The sequence below is a fragment of the Rhipicephalus microplus genome, chromosome 7 (assembly GCF_043290135.1).
Source record: "Rhipicephalus microplus isolate Deutch F79 chromosome 7, USDA_Rmic, whole genome shotgun sequence".
NCBI lineage: Eukaryota > Metazoa > Arthropoda > Arachnida > Ixodida > Ixodidae > Rhipicephalus > Rhipicephalus microplus.
The window spans coordinates 21672430-21694248 of NC_134706.1; the positions used below are offsets into that span (position 1 = coordinate 21672430).

Consider the following 21819-nt stretch of genomic DNA (forward strand, 5'->3'; position numbering starts at 1 on the left):
TTTACACAAGTACGAAAACGATTACTGAGCTGACAGATGCGTCTTCCGAAACTATTGAGAATTATTTATATTTGGTTATCCTTTTTAGACGTGTGTATAGTGATCGCATTCGTTCTGGCGCCTGCTGTGATTTGAGACATAACGTAATAATTTCTGGGCTTTTACGCGACAAAACCGCTATGTCATCGAGGTACGCCGGATGATAACACTCCGCAAATTTCGATCGTGTAGTGTTTGTTAAGACGCACTGACACCACGCAGTACATTGCCCTTTAGCATTTTGAATCGACAGTTATGGAACCGGCGCAGCTGGATCGAACACGCGATTTTGGTTATGCAGCCGAGCAAGGTTAACACGAAGGCAGCACGACTTACTCTAAACACTAGCTGGTGTAGCCACGGCGATTTAAATTTATTAATACCATACAAAGTACACTATCAGATTAGCTTTGAATGTAGTACGTTCAGTTCTTACAAATCGCTTTACTCTTAAAAACCTTAGCGGCAGTGCTTTCCTGAACAAAAAAACAGCGTGGCTTATTTCTGGACCACGGCAAGGCTACATCCAAAGTGTTTTAATAGCTAGGCTTTAACGTCCCAACACTACCTTAATATGAACGACTCCGTAGTGGAGTGGTTCGGAAATTTCTACCATCTGGGGTTCTTTTCGCCTCAATCGGGCACATTTCGGCCTCAAACGGGCACATTTTCGCCTCAATCGAAAGTAAACGTGGCTGTTGTGGCCAGGAGTCAGTCTAAGTTCAGGGTAGAGTCTCATATTTGCGGAAGCGCGCTTCATAAATATGAAATAAAACTATGAATTATGTACGTAATGCCTTTGTATTTTTTCAACAGTTCTGGAATTATTACTGTTTCAAAAATAAAACTAGAATGAGTTTTGTCACTCGGAGCAACAAAGTCGAAGCGGTCCATACGAAATGTTAACCGCCCATTCCAGGCTGTTAGCACAGGAGAATATTTCCAACAGGGCCTAATTTTGTCAAGCAATTTTATTATCGACGCATCACAGCCCGCTCAGACAAGTTTAGAATAAAGTACGAAAAGGTCAGGATAGTTTCACGTGCAGTGCGAAACTTTCTGTGAAACTACTAGTTCCTACAGAAATAACTATAACAGAGGCAAGCATATTAAGTTAGTAACAGCCTTTACTTCCAATATTCCTAAAAATTACGTGAGAGTCTCACATCGTCAAATACAGTGCGCGCTTTGGCTTGCATAAACGAGGTGAGAAGGTGGTGGCAATAAGCATCCGCGAAACCTTTAGAAAAAAACAGAAACGCATGAAAACTAAAATACAGCACCCACTCATGGCACCTCCCTTCAATGCGAGTCACGTCGTGAAAACACCGGGGCTTAATTCCTGGCGAGATGACTACAGTGTAAATAAAACAACTCAAGAAATACATCACTGGACGGATGGCTGCGAGATCAATGGCAAGTTATGGGTATAAGAATGGCATCCGAGAACATGGGTTGCTCTCTTCGTCACTACTGGCCAAGTTTGCTCAAACACGTAAAAGCTCTCCGAACACTAACTAAAAATTCGTAACTATTCACAAAATATTTAAAATGGACAGTAAACTTTGGGTCGAAATGCTGACCACACAGGAACGCGAACGAACGCTGTACAAAGCATGGGGAATCGGTTTATAGCGTCCATTTTGGCAGCACTGGACGGCACCAAAAATGCGGAGGAACAAACAGACAGGACAGGAATGGCTCTCTAGAAAGAGCGACAGGACGATCAATTGTGCAGTCTATGTGCTCATTCGTATTCTAGCGTAATGGTGTCTCTTGCGTCACGTTTCCTTTTTTTTTTCTTATCGAGCATGCACCAGCTCGCACAACAGTGAGTAAAGAAGTCAACAAAATCATCTAAAACGCTGGAATAGTGCCCTCCTTATTCCACTAACGACGTTTGCCAATTGCACCTGGTTCCAAGAAGCCTTAAGCATCGCACGCATGGCCACTAGATATATTTTCTAAATCACGTGCTATCTAAATCAATTTTTATTGATATACAAGGTGTTTGAGCATGCCATTCTAACGTTATTGACAAGTGTGTTGACCACTGCACAACTATTCTAAAACGATTTCAATGGCGCACGTCTCTTCCAGCTCTTCCCCGAGCTGCTGGATTCTCTTCCTCAGAAAAGGACTTTCCGAGACGACTCCATGGGAAGCCACGCAACGCGGCAAGTCTGTTCCGTGGACGACATGGTACGCCGCGCACGTAATGTAACCCAGGTTGCGACCGACGACGTCATCGATGACGAACCTCTCACGCTCTTTGGCAGCACTCACCGATTCCGCCACATACAAGTAGACGATAAAGTCGTTCTCGCGTATTTCCCCGGCAAGGAGCTGAACAAAATCATCGTTTTCGTTCGGGTCCCAAGAAGTGAAAGAGAACCCGTACAGAGTCTCGCTGGTGACAACTTTCTCGGCTAGGAACCACATGTTGGCCTGACCCAGGCGAAAACCAGTAAGGCGCACCTCTCCAATGCCGTTGTTAGCGAAGATCGCGTCGAGAAGAACGCTGTGAGGGTCCTTTCCGGGTCGAAGGGTATGCTCGAGATCCGGCCGATCGTAACCGATGAGAACGAGTTCCTTCAGCGTGGCACTACCTCGAATGCATTTGCTCAGCTTGTGAATTGTGCGGACGTCAGACAGGACTTCCTGCGTGAGGAGGAGCTTGAACGCTTTAATGGGGTACCAGGCACACGCCAGGTGGACTGTGTCCCCAAACAACTTTGGACTCGAGCATGCTACGGAGCTGACAGCCACTTTACCTAACGCTTGGGGAAACTCTCGAAGCTCGACTAGCGCCCCGTAGTCGACAAGCTGGAGACCTTCAAGCCGGACTCGACCAGTCATTCCGGTTTCCCGGATGACTAGGCAAACCTTTCTCAGATTTTGCCGTGGCACGTCTCTCAGCGAGATGACCTGTAGAGATTCCATGGTGACGGCTGTGTTGAAAAGAGGCCACAGGTCCTGCGGCCTCAAGCCCTGGAAGCTTAGCGCTAAGAAGGACAATTTCATTCGCGCAGTGTGGTCCAAAGCCTGAATCCAGGCACATGTTGACTGTGTGAATGCGCAACGATTCGTTTGCTGGCCTTCCTTAGGTCCGTCGTTGCCTCCCCGTTCGGGCGTAGGCTTGGGTTTCCACCGACAGCCGCTGATGTCGAGGCTTTCCAAGCTCCCGTCTGTCTGAGACACGAGGCTAGCGAACAGAATCGCGCAATTGGTGTTTAGCAGGTAGCCAGCGAGACGGAGCTTCCTAAGTTTCCCGCGGACGATGAGTGGGGCAATAATGGCGAGGAGATCCGCGTAGGTGCTCTCGGGATCCGAAGCCTCAACTTCCACGCTCAGGCTTGTTAGCAGCAGGCTGTTGCTCAAAAAGCGGGAGAATCGGGAAAGTCCGCTCGGCAGGTACGAGTGCACGATGCTGCCGTGTAGGGATAGATGCTCGACCGTGTCGTTTCGTTGTAGCGCGATAATTAGGATCTTTCCATTTTGCTCGTTGAAGACGAGGCCTGGCAACAACAGAGTGGTCAAGCACACTGTGTTCACGAGAAGCAGACAAATCGAGTCCAGCAGGACCACGGGCACCGCGCCGCTGCCCAGGATGACCAGCTGCCGCAGGTTTATCATCGTGGAGACGGCTCTGAAGAGATCCCCTCGAATGCTCCTGCACGGAATGGCGACAATTTGGCTGAATGCGCTAGTGCTTTACTCACCCGATTAAGTTCAGGGCAAGGCGTGAGTTGGAACTGATGAAAATTCCTTTAATGGCGTTATCGCTAGCGCTAAACTTTCCGCGAATTGGACTTATCAGATGCGACTGCGCTTAACAGCACAACACCACTTGACAAAAGTACTGGCTCTGCAGCCGGCCCATGTTCAAAACGTTTGCCTCTGAATGTTTTACTGACCATTTTATCCCAGCGGAACAAGTCTTTCAGAAACGAAATTGGCTCTTGTTCAGAAAAAAGAGGCAAGGCCCCGCACGTGCCTGTGTTATACCGTGAACTCATCCCATCCAATCATATCAAAATTCCTTCTGGTCAAAGTTGTTCTAGTAAATTTTACCACGTTTGAACTGTCCTGACGAATCTCGTTTGTGCATTTGAGAGCAATACTAGTTACTGAGTTACTTTGTGGCCACTCCATGTGCTTTCACACAAAGCAGCTGTTCGAGGGCCACCTGTAGTAATCTCAGCGTTAGAGTTTCGCCAACTCAATTCTTCACAGTATGCTGTTTGTAGTTGTTTTATACATGTTTATCTTCATTAAGCGCGCCTATAAACACAGCATGCTATTTAAACAGCCCAAGAAACAGCATTCCGGATGTAAAGGTGAATTTATATCTTCAAGGAAACCACTACTTGGCTAGAGCTAAAGCATTGATTAAGGAGCACGCATACAAGGCGCTAACGCGTAAAAGTGGTGCCTGCTCAGTGGACAGGCATTAAACTAACGTAAAACTAATGAGCGGCATCTGCTCAAACAACAGGAGACATCAGAGGCAACAGCTCTGCGAAGAAACTTCTCGCGCTGAACACAAGTCTCCGTGATGACACCTTTGCCACCTTGTCTTATGCAATTAGCACCAGTCATTGAAAATCTTGACCGTAAACGCATTTATTGGCCTCGTCTCCATTGCTAACACATCACGCAGAGCTAAGAAACTACAACGATTTATATTTGGGCGCGCAATTTCGCATACGAGCTTGCCTTGTGTGGTGCACTGCAGTGCATACTCCACAAACCTAATTACTCCTTGCATACCAGCTTGCCTTGTGTTGTCACTGCAGTGCATACTCCACAAACCTAACTACTCTACAGAATAGCATTCTGGCCTCTTATAACGGGCTGACAAAAAATTAGACCATATAAGACAATCGCCTATAGAATGCGTACAAAGCCACCTCTGAAGCTCCCTCGAATGGCTCCCGTAAAATTCCAAGTGCTTTACATTCACGTTTTCCTTTCCCGGGCCAGATATTATCCAAGGACATCTACGGTGTGGCTAGGAAAACACAACGAATCCAAATAACAGACGCTTTCAGCCTCTACTAATTAGACAACGGGCGGCCAATGAATTAAGCGCTGACAGAGCAAGCACAGCGTACTGACCTGTAGTCGCTGAACAGACTGCCGAGAAACAACGTCCGTAAGCTCGTGTTTTCCCAGAGCGGCGAGACGACGCACTCCCGGTACTCGCCGAGTCCGCTGCCTTCGATGAGGACGTCGTCGAGGTGCAGGCTCTCGACGCAGCTGTGCCGAGCAAGGAGGACGTGGAAGATAATCCGCGCGCTGCGACGGCACGCTCGCTGACTGACACCTCCACTGCCTCCATAGACAAGCCGTACCAGGGACAGCTTGCCTGGACCACGGAGCTCTCGCAACTGCAAGCCGACGTGCCATAGCAAGCGGTTCCAACGGGAGAGACAATTGAGGATGTGACAGAAGGACGTCGGAATGCTGCGGCCGTCGTCGTCGCCACCACCTCGAGCACTGCAAGGAATGTTAAGGTTCAGTCCTGGGAAGTCACGGTCATCGAAAGGCTGCTGTTCCTCCCTGATCTGTTTCCTGTGGCCCATGTCGTGATGGTCGTTAGCCACCGGAGGAAACGCCCTTGCGCTGCTCGAAAAAAAAGGCGGCCGAGCGAGAAACCAGACCACAGCTATCCCCAGTCCTAAATCATACAGAGCCTGCCACTCTCGCCCTGCTCGAACGGCGACTGGTGGATTACACTGGCGACGTCTACCGACTACGTATGGTATACGAGATAGCCCACATCTTATCATTCATCATTCGGTGGCAACGCATGCATAGATTGGAGCTATCTCAAGCCACGCATTGCTGATATAAACGTCGTTTATGCAGTGTAGAATTCGCGGCTCTGCCGTTCTAAAGAACCGTGGTGGGCTCAGAGCATTCTTAAAAGCGTTTCAGCGCGAACGAGACGTTATACAAAGAAGAGGACACATACAAGCGCTGCCTACCACCTTGAGTGTAATGAATGAAATTCAAACCACCTTAAAAAGCAAAAACGCATGCACAGAAATTACCTGTTTTCAAAGAACTCGTGCAGCTTACGTTGTTCACAATCTAGAAAGCGAACAGACGACTCAGATATGTCTACTTTTTCCGCACTAGTGAAACTTACCTATTTCACAATCTGGAAGGTAAACAGGCGGCTGAGATGTGCAATCTTTTCCCGCATATTGAATGGAGTACGCATATCCCAGCCATCTGTATTCGTGTTAATTGTGAACAACGTAAGTTGTACGAGTTCTTTGAGTAAAGGTAATTTCTGCGCATGCATTTTTGAGTGTCAAGGTGGTTCAAATTTCCCTAAGTAAACTTGAGTTGTTAGCGCTCGTTTACATCCTCTTCTTTGTGCTTCGTCGCGTTCACTCTGAAGAGATTTAATGCATCAGTTCCAACTCGCCAACCTTTCTACTTCACGGGCTCTATGCGCGTGTACTTTTTGGGGCGGAGCTTCTCAAGGCGTAGGCTTACTTGCCGTTGTAATTGTCTGTCGTAGCCACCCCTAATACTACAAACTAGATGGCGCTTGCGTCATTGTTACTCGAATGAATCACTAGATGGCGCGGAGACGCACGCTGTGTTAAAGTTCAAGAGACTTTACGCTGCATTTGAAATGCGAGCGCCATCGCCAGTACTCGTATTGATCAGACAGACAGGCAAGCAGGCCGACGGACGGAGCAACTCATGCACCATCATTTACTTCCTGGATAAGGCTTAATAGCTTTGCCCACTCGATATCGTTCACTTCGTGGACATGGTGCGTCTTTTTTTTTTTTTCAGAAGTGGAGACAAGTATACTTTCCTGCGGTTTGCGATGTCGTAATCAATACAAAGCTGCTGGCCGTTTGAAAGCCGTGCTATCGCCGCGGCTTTAAACGAAGTGCACAATGACAGGTGCTTCTTATCCTCATAGACGAAAAGCTGTAGTTAGCTGCAGATTATAGCAATCGAAAAAAAAAGACACGTTTCAATGGATGTACCTCGTATTTTACCGGGATAGCGTGAAAGAGCTAGTTCCACAAAATTTTTATCGCCGGTGTTGGCGGCGTCTTTGGTTGTGCACGAAAAAAAAAACAGCGTTGGCCATGAGCAAAAACTCAAGATAGGTAGATGCAATAAATACAGAATATGAAGGGCGTTTGCACTTTTGCTTTTTTCGCGGCAAAGTCTGGTCTGCACCGAGAATCGGGAATACTATCTTGCCAGATTTTGCATTACAAGAGCGCAATATGATCGCTAGGGGCGTCGTAGCGGAGGCCCACCGAAATTTCGACGGCCCCGTGCTCTGTGGCGAGAACAGACATCGCACTGTACAGAGGCGTTTGCCGTTTCGCCTACACCGGAATTTTCCCGCCGCGGCTGGGATAGAATCCACGCCTTTCGGTTCAGCATCTAAGCACCGCACCCACTGATCTCCCATAGCGGACGAGAAGCAAGGATAGAAGGCAGGTTATTGAATGGGATTCCGACAGTGTGTGTGTGTGTGTGTGTGTCTGTGTGTGGGGGAAGGGAGGGGACAGAAAGTCATGCACACGCAGATTTCTTCTTGTTTTGTTTTGTTCAACTAATGCGTCCATGTGCCATGTTGCACGGCTTTATAAGCTTCACATTTACTGCGACGAATCTTGCCTACGTACGTACCCATATGATAACTCCAATTGATTGATTGATTGATTGATTGATTGATTGATTGATTGATTGATTGATTGATTGATTGATTGATATGTGGGGTTCAGCGTCCCAAAACCACCATATGATTACGAGAGACGCCGTAGTGGAGGGCTCCGAAATTTTTGACCACTAGGGTTCTTTCCCGTGCACCCAAATCTGAGCACACAGGGCTACAACATTTCCACCTGCATCAGAGATGCAGCCGCTGCTGCCGGGATTCGATCCCGTGACCTGCGGGTCAGCAGCCGAGTACCTTAGCCACTAGAACACCGCGGCGGGGCCATATGATAACTCTATAGCAACGGACACTGTATCTCAACGTAGGAATAAATCAATGGAGTTGTCCTCTTGGCATGCGTTTAAAAAGTGCTAAAGCTGTATCTAAAAAAAACGAAGCGACCTTATGTAGTTCCAACGGTACTCTGGTGATGGGTGTACTAAAAGCATTTTAACAGCCTGCGAAGCGAAACAGCATACGTCGCAAGAGACATGCTGTGAATTTTAGGAGCAAATGTCTCTGCCAGCTGTCATATAGTGTACGTGGTTTAGAAGAGGCAACTTTCTTTTTCCAGCATTAAGACGCGTATTCAACCACATGACAAGACCTAGACGTTCATTCTTGTTTAAATGCGGTTAAGGCGTACTTATGGGGGCGCACATTGCGGTCACGAGATCCAAGTTTTGATGGATTCGAAATGATAGAGGCCCGGGTGCCTATATTAATGTGCACGTTACAAAACAGAAGCCTGTCACAATTTCGGGAGCCTTCCTCTTCGGCATCCCGCACAGTCATATCGTGGTTTTGAGACGTAGAACCATAAACGTATTATGTCCCACCGCGGTGTTCTATATAGTAACTAAGGTATTAGGCTGCTGACCCGCAGATCGAAGGATCGAATCCCAGCTGCAGCGGCTGCATTTTTGATGGAGGCGAGGACGCTGCAGGCCCGTGTGCTCAGATTTGAGTGCACGTTAAAAAACCCCTGGTGGTCGAAATTTCCGGATCCGTCCACTACGGCGTCTCTTATATACATATGTTAGTTTTGGGACGTTAAACTCCGCACATCAATCAACCAAACTTATCATGACACATTTATATAACACGACGTGAAATTTGCAAACTGGTGAGTGTTCGCATGTGTGCAGCGGTGGGATCGTGAAATTCGGCTGGGCAGCTCGTGCTCTTCTATCTGTCATATATGATCTCTTATTAGCCATCCTAGTTGTGCTTAGTCATCTGTAGATGTAGATCCCAAACTTGTGGCTCACACCCACCATGGTAGATTGGCCAAGAATTGGGTAGCTTCTAGTCAATATACTAGTCAAAAGAATATCAACAGAAATGTTGATTTTTCCTGACAAAAAAAATGGATGAATTAGTCCTTACTGAAGGAGCAATCAATAATTGATATCAAAGAAACTTTTTCAGTAGTCTAAGCTGGTTAACTGAGAACCTTTTGGAATTGAGGTTATTGAGTAAATCTATTTGACTGTACAATGAAATCTTGCGCAACCTCGCACACTTTCTCGTTGCTGTGCCCGGGGGTATGTGCGCCTAGGGACAATAAATTTTACCTTGTCCAAGCTATTCCGAGGATTCGTATCGGAATTTCCAGTGATATCTCTCTAAATGATGAAAAATTTCTCCTTTCGCCTAGTAAGCAATAACACTCCTCTTTTTTTGGGGGGGGCAGCGGCTTAGGCTCTATATAAGACTGGCCTGGCGTCGTTGCCCCTATAGGTCAACTATGCGTGGAAATAGAAAATGTCGAGCATTGTGTATCATCGCGTTGCCATCATCTATTGATTTGACAAATACTTCTGTATATCCCACACTCTGTTTCAGGGTTGAGTTTAACACCAGAAATCATACTCACTTTCTGTGTTTCGGCTGTTAAATATTGCCACAGAGATTTTTGTGATGTCCTTTGCTATTTCAATTCATCCACAAAATATAAGATTTCTATCCTTTTCCTAAGAAATATACAAATGACAAAGATACAAAGAATCCTTGACGTGCTATTCGAAAATTGCGTAAATGCTTGTATTCTTAGAGTGAATGTTTATTATGATCAGGTTACCACAAATCCCTCGGACCTGGATGCCGAATCACACAATGCTTGCAGCTGCAACCCCTGTGCGATTAAAATTTATATAGTGGTTTTATTCTCTCTCTCTATCTTTCTCCTTCTCCCTCTTTCTTCACTTTTTCGCCCTCAAACTAGCGTATAAACTTTCAGATGCCCTGACCTTGGCCGAACACCCATAGTGGGTAAGTACCATACTGAAAGGATGTCGTCATCATCATTGCGCCAGTGCCATTCTTCGAGCATTTTTCGAGGGTGGTGACCAGTCGTGCCTTGAACCGGTGAGTCTTCATCCAAACGCGCCATGCGTCGCCCAAACAATACTTTTTCTTGCACGTCGACTCCATCCGTAGTACAGGGTTAGGGTGCCATGGTAAAGAATCTAGTTTATACGGACAGGAATTTATCATAAGGTGCCCGTTCACACAGACAAGGTGGAACGCCCAACGTTTGAGCTCGCAGTTCGGCTTGAGGGCTAGACGATTCGGTACAATGGCACTACGTGTCTTCCCCGATCTAGCTGTAGGTTAGCTGCTGCACACAATACTAAATTACTGAGGGGGACAGTGCAAAAACGGGACGGAGAAAGATTTAACACATGACACAAGCGCTGACGAACAACTCTGTGAAAATTTGTTACACCTGGAAATATATAGCTGAAAACAAAAACGAAAACAAAAAAATTGCCCGCAGCTTCCCTCGGGGGAACACTGAGGAGGATGCGGACCATATAATTGGTTAACGGGGTGTTAAAGTGCGACTTACTTGGGTCGATGGCTAAATTGGTTAACGTGGTTGTGAAATGGGGTGTTAAATTGCGACTTACTTGGGTCGATGGCTAAATTTGTTAACGTGGTTGTAGGAGGGGGTGTTAAATGAGTGAACACGTACACACGTATGCGAAAGGGCGGCGCTGGTCGAAGGGACGTCGATCATTGTGTTTGTGGATTCGTTGGAATTCATTTCACCGCGACCTTGGACGTCGACGCGCCGTACAAACCAACCGACGAGCGGCAACTGAGCGAGCGAGCGCCGACCTTGAGTATATATACAGCGCGACGGCGCATGCACTGTCAGCTGTTGAATGTTCTCGAAGCGCGACGCCACATGCGCGTCCACTGGAGAATCAGGAGAATTGTAGATGTCGAACGCGGTGTGTAGAGGAGGAAGGGTGCACAGATGGTGGAGGAGTGAAGCGCGCGCGGTGTGTAGAGGAGGAAGGGATGCACAGATGGTGGAAGAGTGGGCGACGGCGCGACGACGCATGCGCGCGCGTCAGCTGTCGAATGTTCGAGAAGCGGTGCGGACGGCGCGGACGGCGCGGACGGCGCACTACAAGGCGCGAGTATAAGATGCTTCCGCATCTAAAATCATCACCTGCACAAAACAGTGAAAGGCAAAATCGAATCTGCTAAGAGTCGAATCTGCCACCAGAAGAAATATGATGTTTTTTAGTAGTTAACTTGTGCATTTCTACTCGTGGCACATTCGTTTTTGCCTTTCGCTCTTATGTACACGCGATGGTTTTTGTTCCTCTTTTCAGCTATATATTTCCAGGTGTATAATCGATTCCCACACAGTTGTTCATCAGCGCTTGTGTCGTGTCTTCAATCTTTCTCAGTCCCGTTTTTTTTTTTTTTTTTGCGCTGTTCCCTTCAGCATCATTTACCAACTAGCCCTTCAAGAAACCCTTCTGCAATATTCACTTGCTGATGCACTCGTATCAAGGTGCCTAAGCACCGGCCTGAAGAAGCTGCGACTCGTCGATCCCTGCCAGCTTCCCCTATAGGCTGTACATCAATGAAACCAGCATGTTGGCGAACTGCACAGGACACGCACGGTTTGTGACGCGATGTGTTAATGGTTGATTTAATTTATATGTTGTTTCACGTCCCAAAACAATCATATGATTATGAGAGACGCCGTAGTCTAGGGCTGTGGAAATTTCGACCACACGGGGTTCTTTAACCTGCCCTCAAATGTGAGCACACAGGCCTAGAACATTTCCGCCTCCATCGGAAATGCAGCCGCCGCAGCCGGGATTCGATCCCGCGACCTACGGGTCAGTAGCCGAGTACATTAGCCACTATACCACCACGGCGGGGCTGAGGTGTCAATGGTATCATTTCCATGTTCTTTCATTATTTATGGACAGATTCTAACGGAAATTTTGGTGGTGACATCATTGTCACGTTGAAGAAGTTCAAAAGAGATGTAATTAAGCTGCCTTTGCGTCACCAAGGTCGCCATGTTGGTGAAACAAGTACGCTATTTATAGTTACGACGGCGGCGTCTTAGTAGCAAAAAAAAAAATTGGAGCGGCACCAGAGATTTACACTCAATCAACGCAGGCTTCGTGTGCATCAGTAAAAGTAATTTCTGAGATTTCACGTGCCGAAAAAAAATAAACTATATTTCCAAGAGGGACACCGTAAAGGAAGGTCGGGGAGAATGCGTTCATCTGGGGCTAACATGCGCTGATCTCTCACAGCACATGGTTTTCTATAATTGCGCGTCCATTCTTGCAACCACCGCGGCCGGTATCAAACCCGCGACCTGGATCTCTCTGCATGGTCAATCACGAACATTGGACCGATAATAGGAGAATAACTTCTTAATTCCTCGAAATCAATGATTCTACGAATCACCTGTCCAACGGCCCTCTGTGGAAGTATTTTGGTAGCACTCTAAACGTTACCTATGTGCCAAATCGTATTAAACAGTTATAGTCCTACCTTATGTCATCTTGGTTGAAAATGATTGGAACAGCGTTTCACTTAAACTGCTGCATTACCATCGTGTGTGAGTTCTTTAAGCACCCTCCCCTGTTCTCTGGCTCATAGCCCAGACACTTTCCTCCTTCCCCGGCAACCGCCATGAGCAGATGCAGCCTTTGCCTTTGGGTCGATGTGATTCACACACACTGGGGCTCTCGTTTTGCAAGCTGACTTAAATGGCTTGCCTTCCTTTTCATTACGCTACTCCATATTCCGTGTCTACACAGCTATGCTTCTCGCACCATACAAAAAAGTCATTCAACTTCTTTTTCCAAGTCCCACCTAGCCCAACATATGACTTTCCTTAAAGGGACACGTAAACTTTCTTTGGAGACTTTTTATACTCCCTTAGAAGAGTCGTGGGACTCAAAATGGAGTAAACGTCATACGCGTTCCAAGCAAAGATTAGACGAAAAGAGTCAAACATACATTTTTTTCTTAAATTGTGATCTGCAGAGGTGCCAAATTTATTTTTTCCTGAACGAATCTTTCCTCCAGTAAGTTTAAGCAGCGCGGTATTAGAAGCAACAGAGCAAACACACCGTCTCACTATTGGCAGATTTAACTTACTCTGGAGGTTCCGTTTGTGTATACCATAAGTAATGCTGCACCTTTTCGAAGTTCATTTTGACTGCGATTCAGAGGGTGTTTTTCAGAGTTTGTTTTTTGGCGAGAATTTGTATTAAAACTAAGCTAATTCTTGTGTATGTCCTATTCTCCGAAGTTCGGGGTTTGATTTTGCACTATTCGCAATGCTCGAATATTTCAGCTGAAGCGATATCTGATCGCGAAAACATTTGAACACACGAAGTGGACTTCCGCTGCCAGGAAGGTTTGAACGCACCAGCACTATACACGTAAGTACAATCACACGATTACAAAACTTCTGTGTTTGTATTGCAACCTCCAAACGTTGTTAGGCACAATAATAGGGGGTATTCATGTGCATTTAAAGGTAGGAGCGCCAGTCAGCCCCCCCATTAGCCGTGACGGCGAGTGCAGAACACTTGTTTCCTGCCTGTTGGCGTCACATAGCACGTCATCTCATTACGAGCTGTCACCAGACCAATACTCGCTCGCACACTACTTTTAATTATTAAGTCCGCCAGAACGAGACCCTCGCTATGAATGAAGGAAAGAAGCGACAAATTTAGGTCCGAGTTTTTTTTTGTTTGTTAGACAAAATGATAACTAGCAGACAAAAATGCCCAAAAAAGTATATGGGATGTCATTAGCACTATATGTAGCGTGATTCCGAAGGAAAAAAATACTTTTCAGAACCGCTTAGAGCTGACGGTCTAGAACATAGCATTTCGATAAAGCAGAGGACAAGGTCGTATTGTCCGTTTAAAGTCAGTGCATCAGATAAACCTGAACCGTCCAAATTTTTATTGGCACTAGTTTATCGGATGTTTTTTATTCGATTTTTCCGAAACCACGAAGCTCTAACCATAGGCTAAAGCAAAAACATTGCTCGTCTCGGTGATGTAACAACGCGAGTTTTGCTCAAATAGGAGTACCATTTCTGTTGGCACGTTCACCAGGTTGTCGACAACGTGTAGCACACTATGGCTTACTACGAGACTCCGCAGGGCTACGACCCGTACTACGACCCGTATTACGCCCCTTACTACGCCCCGTATAATTACGACCAGGCGGCAACTACCTCGTCTTACACCCAGTCGACGTACGACCCGACGGCCACAGCCACATCCAGCGTCACCAAAGGTACGAACGAAACATGGTAGTTCTAGGACAGCATGTTCGGCAACAAACTTAAAGAGACAGATCTTACTGCTGAATTATCAGATCTTTCGTAAGTACCAATTAATTACGCGATTAAAATGCATGACTTACCACGGGCAACGTAAAATGCCGGCATTTAAATTACTAGGCAACGTAAGCCGACAATAGCAACCCTTGGTCCACCATCAGCGAGCACTAGCTGGTGTTCCAATACATACTGTAGGCGGTTGCACAGCTAAGCCGGCAGTGGCCGTTTCAGTTACCCCGTAACCAACCAAATAGACAATTTCGCGAAGACGACATCAAAGACAAATTGCAATACAGGCTGCACTGCTGTCCGAACGAGATGGCCGTTGCATGAAAGATTAAACAATCTCCGCTAATGTTGGCAAGTCGTTTTGCACGCTGCCATCCGGGGTTGTACTGGTTCTTTCATTCTGTGTACATACGTAATTTTAGGCATTGGCTGGATCGCAACGCAAGGCTTATTTGCTTCACTGAATACCGTGAGCCAGAAGCGTTAGGTTAGCTTAGTTTAGGTTATGCTCTTCTTCAAGAACAAATATTCTTCTTCAACGACCAAACTAAATGCACTGATGGTTTTCATTTCTAATGTGCTAACGCTATACGAAACAACTGGCCAATATGTCCGAGGGTATGTGTGAAGCCAACCTATTCCTTATAGGTTCGGTAGCGTACTTACAGAGACGATACCGGATATGCCGGGTAGATTGGGTATTGGACGCTGGCTATAGAGCTGACAATCAATGCAATTGAATGCTAAATCTCGCAATCATCGCTAAATTGCTGCCCAGTACTTACGGGACTTTTCTTTTTCAGATGAAAAGGTCTCTAGGTAAGTATGGAAAGTCGGCTTGGTTAAAACTTGTTCTTCGACATATCGATGTTTCTAACCTTAAAGTGAATGAATGAGCCGTTATGTTCTGGCAGCCAACATACAACTGACTTGAGTTAACGTTTGCATGATCTGCAAATGGCACCAAAGCTTACCTGACTCTACGACAAGGGCGAAGGTAGCGTGACTTTCCCATTTCACAGGTTCCAGTCAAGAATTGGGCCAATGGAAGAGAAGGGGAGGGGGAGGGACAAGCAGTTTATGTGGATTAGACCTGGGCGTAATTAATTAGTGTATTATCTCAACACCATCCTTTAGGTGTGTACGCGTATTCATGCTACAAACTGAAACTACAGTAAGCAAAGGGAGCGCTGACAGTAGCAACTGGCATTAGGCTATAGGATAGCCCAGCGAGGAGGCACCGAGCGAGAACAGCATCACCGCCTCTCCACAGCGGACCACGTAGCTTGACGTCACGCCTGCTAGACGGGCTCCGGCAACTCAAGGTCATCGCAGTGCCCTGAATGACTTTGAAAGACATTCATCAATAGAGCTTTCGCTTTGAGACGTCTTCTCACATGTCCGTGTTTGTTTAGGCGCTCAATCTAAGAACCGGTGTTTGTCTTGCGCAGAGGGGGTTTCCAGGCACCCTCCCTGGTGATAACCCTTTCGGCCGTCATCTTGTTCATGCTTATAGGCGCAGTGACCACGCTCATCCTGCTGACGTTAGGTGAGTCCTAGTTTCGGTGTCTTTGTCATCAGCACGCTTCGATGCGCACTGTATACGACGAGGGCCTCTGCGATAATCTCCGATTGGGTTGATCGGATTGATTTCGTTTTACAGCAAAACCATAGGTGGCAAGGTGAAACGAATGTCGGTAGGCCGGCTGTCCACAAAGCATGTGTCACACAAGTTGGATAAAGCCAACTATCCACCTGTGCTGTACTAAGACCCGTCATAGTGATCTAGTGGCTAAAGCACCGGGCTGCTGAGCCACAGATCGCGAGATCGAATCCAGGCCACGGCGGTCGCATTTTATATCAAAGTGAAAAGGCTTGAGGCCTGTGTGCTTAGATTTAGGAGCACGTTAGAGAGCCCCAGGTGGTCAAAATTTCCTGCGCCCTCCACTGCGGCGTTTCTCATAATCGTATAGGAGTTTTGGGACGTTAAGAACCAACGGTTATTACCATGAACTAAGAAGCCAAAGTCCACAAACCAAGTTTGTGCGAAGAACTTTCGAACCCTCCTCCCCCCCCCTCATTATTTGTCAATTTAAGTGTACCCGAACGAAGAGCAGGGCCAAATTGAGCAAGTTGCTCGAAAGCAAATTTTTAAAGTAACGTACGCTACATTCAAAAGGACTTTCTCTATCTTTCTGTGCGTTTCCCAAAAATTCCGTGAAGCTTGGTACCTCTATTCAAAATTCACAGTCGTCTGCACTGATTCACCTAGAGGGATCACTCCGTGTTGAAACCAGTGAGGAACACCGGAATCATTCATTTCAGCTTCACTGGTAGACAATTTCTACAGGGTGTAAAAACAATTAAATTCATTTATAACTGCAATTATTTTTTCATTTTCGTCACCTTAGTTAATTTCCCGTTTTTGGTATTCATTCCGTTGCGCTTACAAGGCAGTTTTAAAATACAGCACATGAAGCTTTGCGTTAGCACATATCGCTACTTCACAGTACATGCGTAGTACGCTATCCTCTCGCGGTTACCCGTTAAGTGACGGAAACCGCGCGCGACCACTAAGAACGCTATCTTTGCACACGCTGTTCTAAAACATACCGTCCATCGATTAGCTGTCCTGAACAAACGTGTCCTTCCCAGCTCACTTCACCATTTTACACCCCAGAGTAGTACAGTCAACACAATAACGATGATGTGACGTTATGAAGCGGCCATAATGACGCACCAATACCTTGAACGTTCGTGCTGCATATAGTGTGCGCGTTTCAGAGCAGTCGTGCCTCACTCACGTAAGAATGGGCTCTTTCGCAGGCACCCAGTCATCTAGCGAGACGACCGAGGCAGACTATCAGGACATCAGTAGCATACCGAGCGGCGGTGGTGCCATCGAGTTGTTCGTCGGCAGCAAAGACACCCAGAACTCCACCGACACAGAAATTCCTCGTTCGCCCGCTACGTCAGCAACAGTCACATTGCCGAAAAGTAGGTCTATCATTATCGTAGGTTCTACTATCTATCTATATATCTATCTATCTATCTATCTATCTATCTACCTACCTACCTACCTACCTACCTACCTACCTACCTACCTACCTACCTGCCTGCCTGCCTGCCTACCAATCTACCTGCCTACCTACCTATCGAACTATCTATCTGTCTATCTCTCTATCCGTCCGTCCGTCCGTCCGTCCATCCATCCATCCATCCGTCCATCCTTCCGTCCATCCGTCCGTCCATCCTTCCGTCCGTCCACCCGTCCGTCCGTCCATCCATCCATCCATCCATCCATCCATCCATCCATCCATCCATCCATCCAACAGTCTATCTATCTATCTATCTGTCTATCTATCTATCTATCTATCTATCTATCTATCTATCTATCTATCTATCTATCTATCTATCCCGTTCTATGTCCCTCTGTCTATCCACCTTAACGCCTTCAAAAGAAAGCTTGCGACGAGAAATTCGTGAGCATAGGGTGAAGTGCCGGAGCCGGCGTATTGGTAAGTGGACTCGTCTTTTCGAAGGCTGCAACGTTTTGTTACGTGAATGAGCTCGGAGTCGCAGCGAGGACCTCTCTGCCGCGGGAATACGTGCGGGGTGCTCTATACCTAATGCGTTACCTACAAACGTGGACGAGACTTAAAAAAAAGGGCGTCTTGTATATCTCACTTCTCTGCAGGAGCGGCGAAGTGGGCCATATGCACGTGTTAACGGTTCCAGCTATGAACTCTTTCTCTCTCTCACGTTACTGAAGCGCGAATGAGGTGATGTATGCATCAGCAGAGGCACAGCTCATCCCAACACTAAGGGGAGTAAACAACTTGCCGTATCTCTCCTCAAATGACAACGCTTCGAATGAGTCCATATCAAGTACGTGTGTTTATCATGAGCTTGTCGATGCCCTTTTCACGTGGGATTCACCATGTTTTGTGCCCAGAAACATGCTACATCAGCTATGTTATGGGATGGTATGGGGAACTTTATTGATACTTCAGCTATTACAATGCTGTAATTATGAGACTGGGCGTTATCCCAGGAAATTAAGATGCGCCGCCTGGTGCGTCGTCGTTGAACGATGGTATAGATGTCGTATGCGAATGTTCATGGTGCAAGCTCTCGTATATAAATGCACAAGAAATAATCAACAACTACTTCTGTGAAGACACGTTTAAATTTTGTATTATACAGATCATTATTACGCATCTATCATATATATATATATATATATATATATAAACCCTAGAAAGTAGCTGGGGGGATAGCTGTCGTGGTAGCTTAATGGTAGAGAATCGAACGCATCATTTGAAGGTCGCAGCTTCGGATCCTGCCCACGGCAAATATATATATATATATTGCTACGATACTGAGGATGCGCGTGGAAGAAGAGGAGAACGAGGTTGGCACGAGCGGTGATCGGCCAGATCCCTGGACTCTCGCATTGATCATCTCCTGTAAATAAAGGCATCCATCGCACCGTAAAAAGATTGGTGGAGGTGCTGGGTATTTGCCAATAACCAGATCTCAAATCCACAGATGAGAAGTACGATGCCGAATGTAAACAATCGATGACATCATCAATCCTGGGAAGCGGGTAGACATCCTTTTTAGTAACTGAGTTGAGCCGTCTGTAATCCTCGCAGAATCGCCATGTACCATCCTTCTTTCGGACAAGAATCACAGGGGCAGCCCAAGGGCTACACGACTCTTGAATAACCCTTTTCTTTAACATCTCTTCTACCTGTTGAGTAATGACCTTGCGCTCCGCAGATAAGACACGGTATGGTTTCTGCCGTATAGGGTGAGCGGATCCTGTGTCAATCCCATGGCGAGTACGCCACTCGGGTACACTTATTTGCTCTTCTTTCTGCGCGAAGTCAAATATAGTAGCGTGCTTCGCAAGGACTTCAACCAAAGCTTGACGTTTTTCTGATGATAGCGACTTGTTTACCATACTCAGAAAGTTGGCTTCTGTATGGTACGTTGCACAAATAGGATCTACTCTCTCGTCACTTAAAGATGCAATGAAACTGGTCGCATTTTGTTCGAAGCGGGCGAGTCGCATTCCGCCGGGTAGCATAACAGGTTCATTTGAATAGTTCGACACCCATAAGGCCGATCGCCTATCACTGATCGACAGAACACAATGTGGAATGAGCACATTTTTCTTGGCGCAATTAAGAGGAATGGGCTCCACAAGAACATCAAACTTTCCGGCGTCCGAGGCAGAGGCGTTAACGCGTACGGTCTTCATCGAGTTGGGCGGCAAGACAACATCCTCAATGACGGTGATAGACTTTGACAGCACCTAGGATCGTCAGTAAATGCCGATAGCATAATCTCGCCAGCACCGCAATCTACAGTAGCCCCGCACTCGCGTAGAAAATCGATGCCCAAGATGATGTCATGGGGGGAGCTGGTCAGGACGGCGAATTCAGCCTCGAAGACCTTGTCACCCAAAGTGACACTAACAACACACACACCGATCGGGCACAGGCACAATGTCTCCCCGCTCACTGCACGAAATGATGCACAACTGTCCCAGCGAAACATCACTTTATGTCCTAGCCGCAATTTGAAGTTAAGACTCATCAACATATATATATATATATATATATATATATATATATATATATATATATATATATATATATATATATATATATATATATATATATATATATATATATATATATATATATATATATATATATATTGCTACGATACTGAGGATGCGCGTGGAAGAAGAGGAGAACGAGGTTGGCACGAGCGGTGATCGGCCAGATCCCTGGACTCTCGCATTGATCATCTCCTGTAAATAAAGGCATCCATCGCACCGTAACAAGATATATATATATATATATATATATATATATATATATATATATATATATATATATATATATATATATATATATATATATATATATATATATATATATATATATATATATATATATGGTGTATATATTGAATGAACTTGCAGATAGCACATTTGAAAAGTAAATTGTATTTACTAACGTTTCGACCGTGGCACGGCCTTCGTCAGAGTAAGTCTATCTATCTATCTATCTATCACTTACTCTGACGAAGGCCGTGCCACGGTCGAAACGTTAGTAAATACAATTTCCTTTTCAAATGTGCTATCTGTAAGTTCATTCAATATAGAAAATACCCGGACCTGTCGTGCCTTCCCTTCTATATATATAAATATAGTGAGCATACATTTCTCGAGAACACAATGTCGTACGCAGCTACGTCCAGGAGGCCCCGCGTTGGCAAACTCGACGAGCCGCTGGTGTGCACGATGGGCTCCAAGACCAATTCGACGCAGATGTTCCCGCCGGACGCGTTGTGCGACTACATCTTGTACGACTCGCTCTACAAGGGCTACACGAACCCGCCCCTGGCTCCGAGCGGCCTCGACGCCAGCCTGGCCACCTTCGTCGACGCCTATGCGACGTATTACACCACGGCTTTCGGCGTCGGCATCGCTTACAGGTGAGAGGAAAGGAGAGCCTGCAGTTCGTTTGCACTGTGACGAAGTGACTAACCCATGTAAACACATATAAAGAAGTTTTATATATTGGGAAAAGCTTTGTGTGTGCGGACATAACTCACTACTTATTCTTTTTTTTTCTTTCTGTTACATTGCGCAATGATCCCTCGTTACTTTTGAGGGCGGAGTCCATAAGCCCCCACGCGGCCTCTGCAGCAGATTTAGAAACCTAAGCATCTGCTAACAACAAAGAGGTCAAAAGGCTGTTAACCAGAACAAACAAAATAACGAGCGAGAACACCGAAAAAACACCGACATTTGACACCCATCAAAGAATCTTACCTACCAATAGGTTAAAAAGAGCCCAATAAAAGGCTGCTAAGTAGAATAAAATACAAGGCCCCTATTCGTGATCCGATGCACACTGCTTAGCCCCGTCATCAGCATTCACTTCATAAGTATGCATGAAGTTTTTTGTAAGTGCGAGAGGTGTGTGTAATCTTTCAGCGGGACGGCTCAGTGCTCTTCCATAGTTGAGTACAAAGTGCTCGAAATTGTTAAACATTTTTTACTAAACGCACATTACAGTGTTTTATGCCGGGGCCCACCAGCACTTGAATGGCATATTTCCGTCACGGAAGTGACGTCGAAAAATACGCACGATCAAACAACAAAAAAAATCTGTGACTGGGAGTTAAACCCGCGACCTCTCGGTTCGCGGTAACTGATGCCGGGCAGATTATTAACTGTACCATGGTCACTTTTTTTTATTGCGGTGCTTCAACGAGTTTCAGCTGTGCGAAATTTCTACAATGATTTCATATACAATAGTGATTCCATGCGGTACCTAATCGGGCATATAAGTTTGCATTTCTTTCGATTCCAGAAACGAAGTAAAAATAAAAC

At 46.1% G+C, this 21819-nt stretch overlaps 2 protein-coding genes across 2 annotated transcripts; one reads left to right on the top strand and one right to left on the bottom strand.

Annotated features, from left to right (window-relative positions):
* Positions 1-992: 992 nt before the first annotated feature.
* LOC142767332 (uncharacterized) lies at positions 993-5784 on the bottom strand. The gene is made up of 2 exons (XM_075868817.1): positions 5161-5784; positions 993-3712 (listed from the first exon to the last, which is right to left on the bottom strand). The coding sequence occupies exons 1-2, from the start codon at positions 5625-5627 to the stop codon at positions 2101-2103; spliced, it is 2079 nt and encodes a 692-aa protein (XP_075724932.1). The 5' UTR covers positions 5628-5784; the 3' UTR covers positions 993-2100.
* Positions 5785-9989: 4205 nt separating this feature from the next.
* LOC142767716 (uncharacterized) lies at positions 9990-20919 on the top strand. The gene is made up of 7 exons (XM_075869929.1): positions 9990-10120; positions 13386-13473; positions 14161-14344; positions 15203-15218; positions 15851-15948; positions 17226-17396; positions 20669-20919. The coding sequence occupies exons 3-7, from the start codon at positions 14185-14187 to the stop codon at positions 20917-20919; spliced, it is 696 nt and encodes a 231-aa protein (XP_075726044.1). The 5' UTR covers positions 9990-10120; positions 13386-13473; positions 14161-14184.
* Positions 20920-21819: the final 900 nt, after the last annotated feature.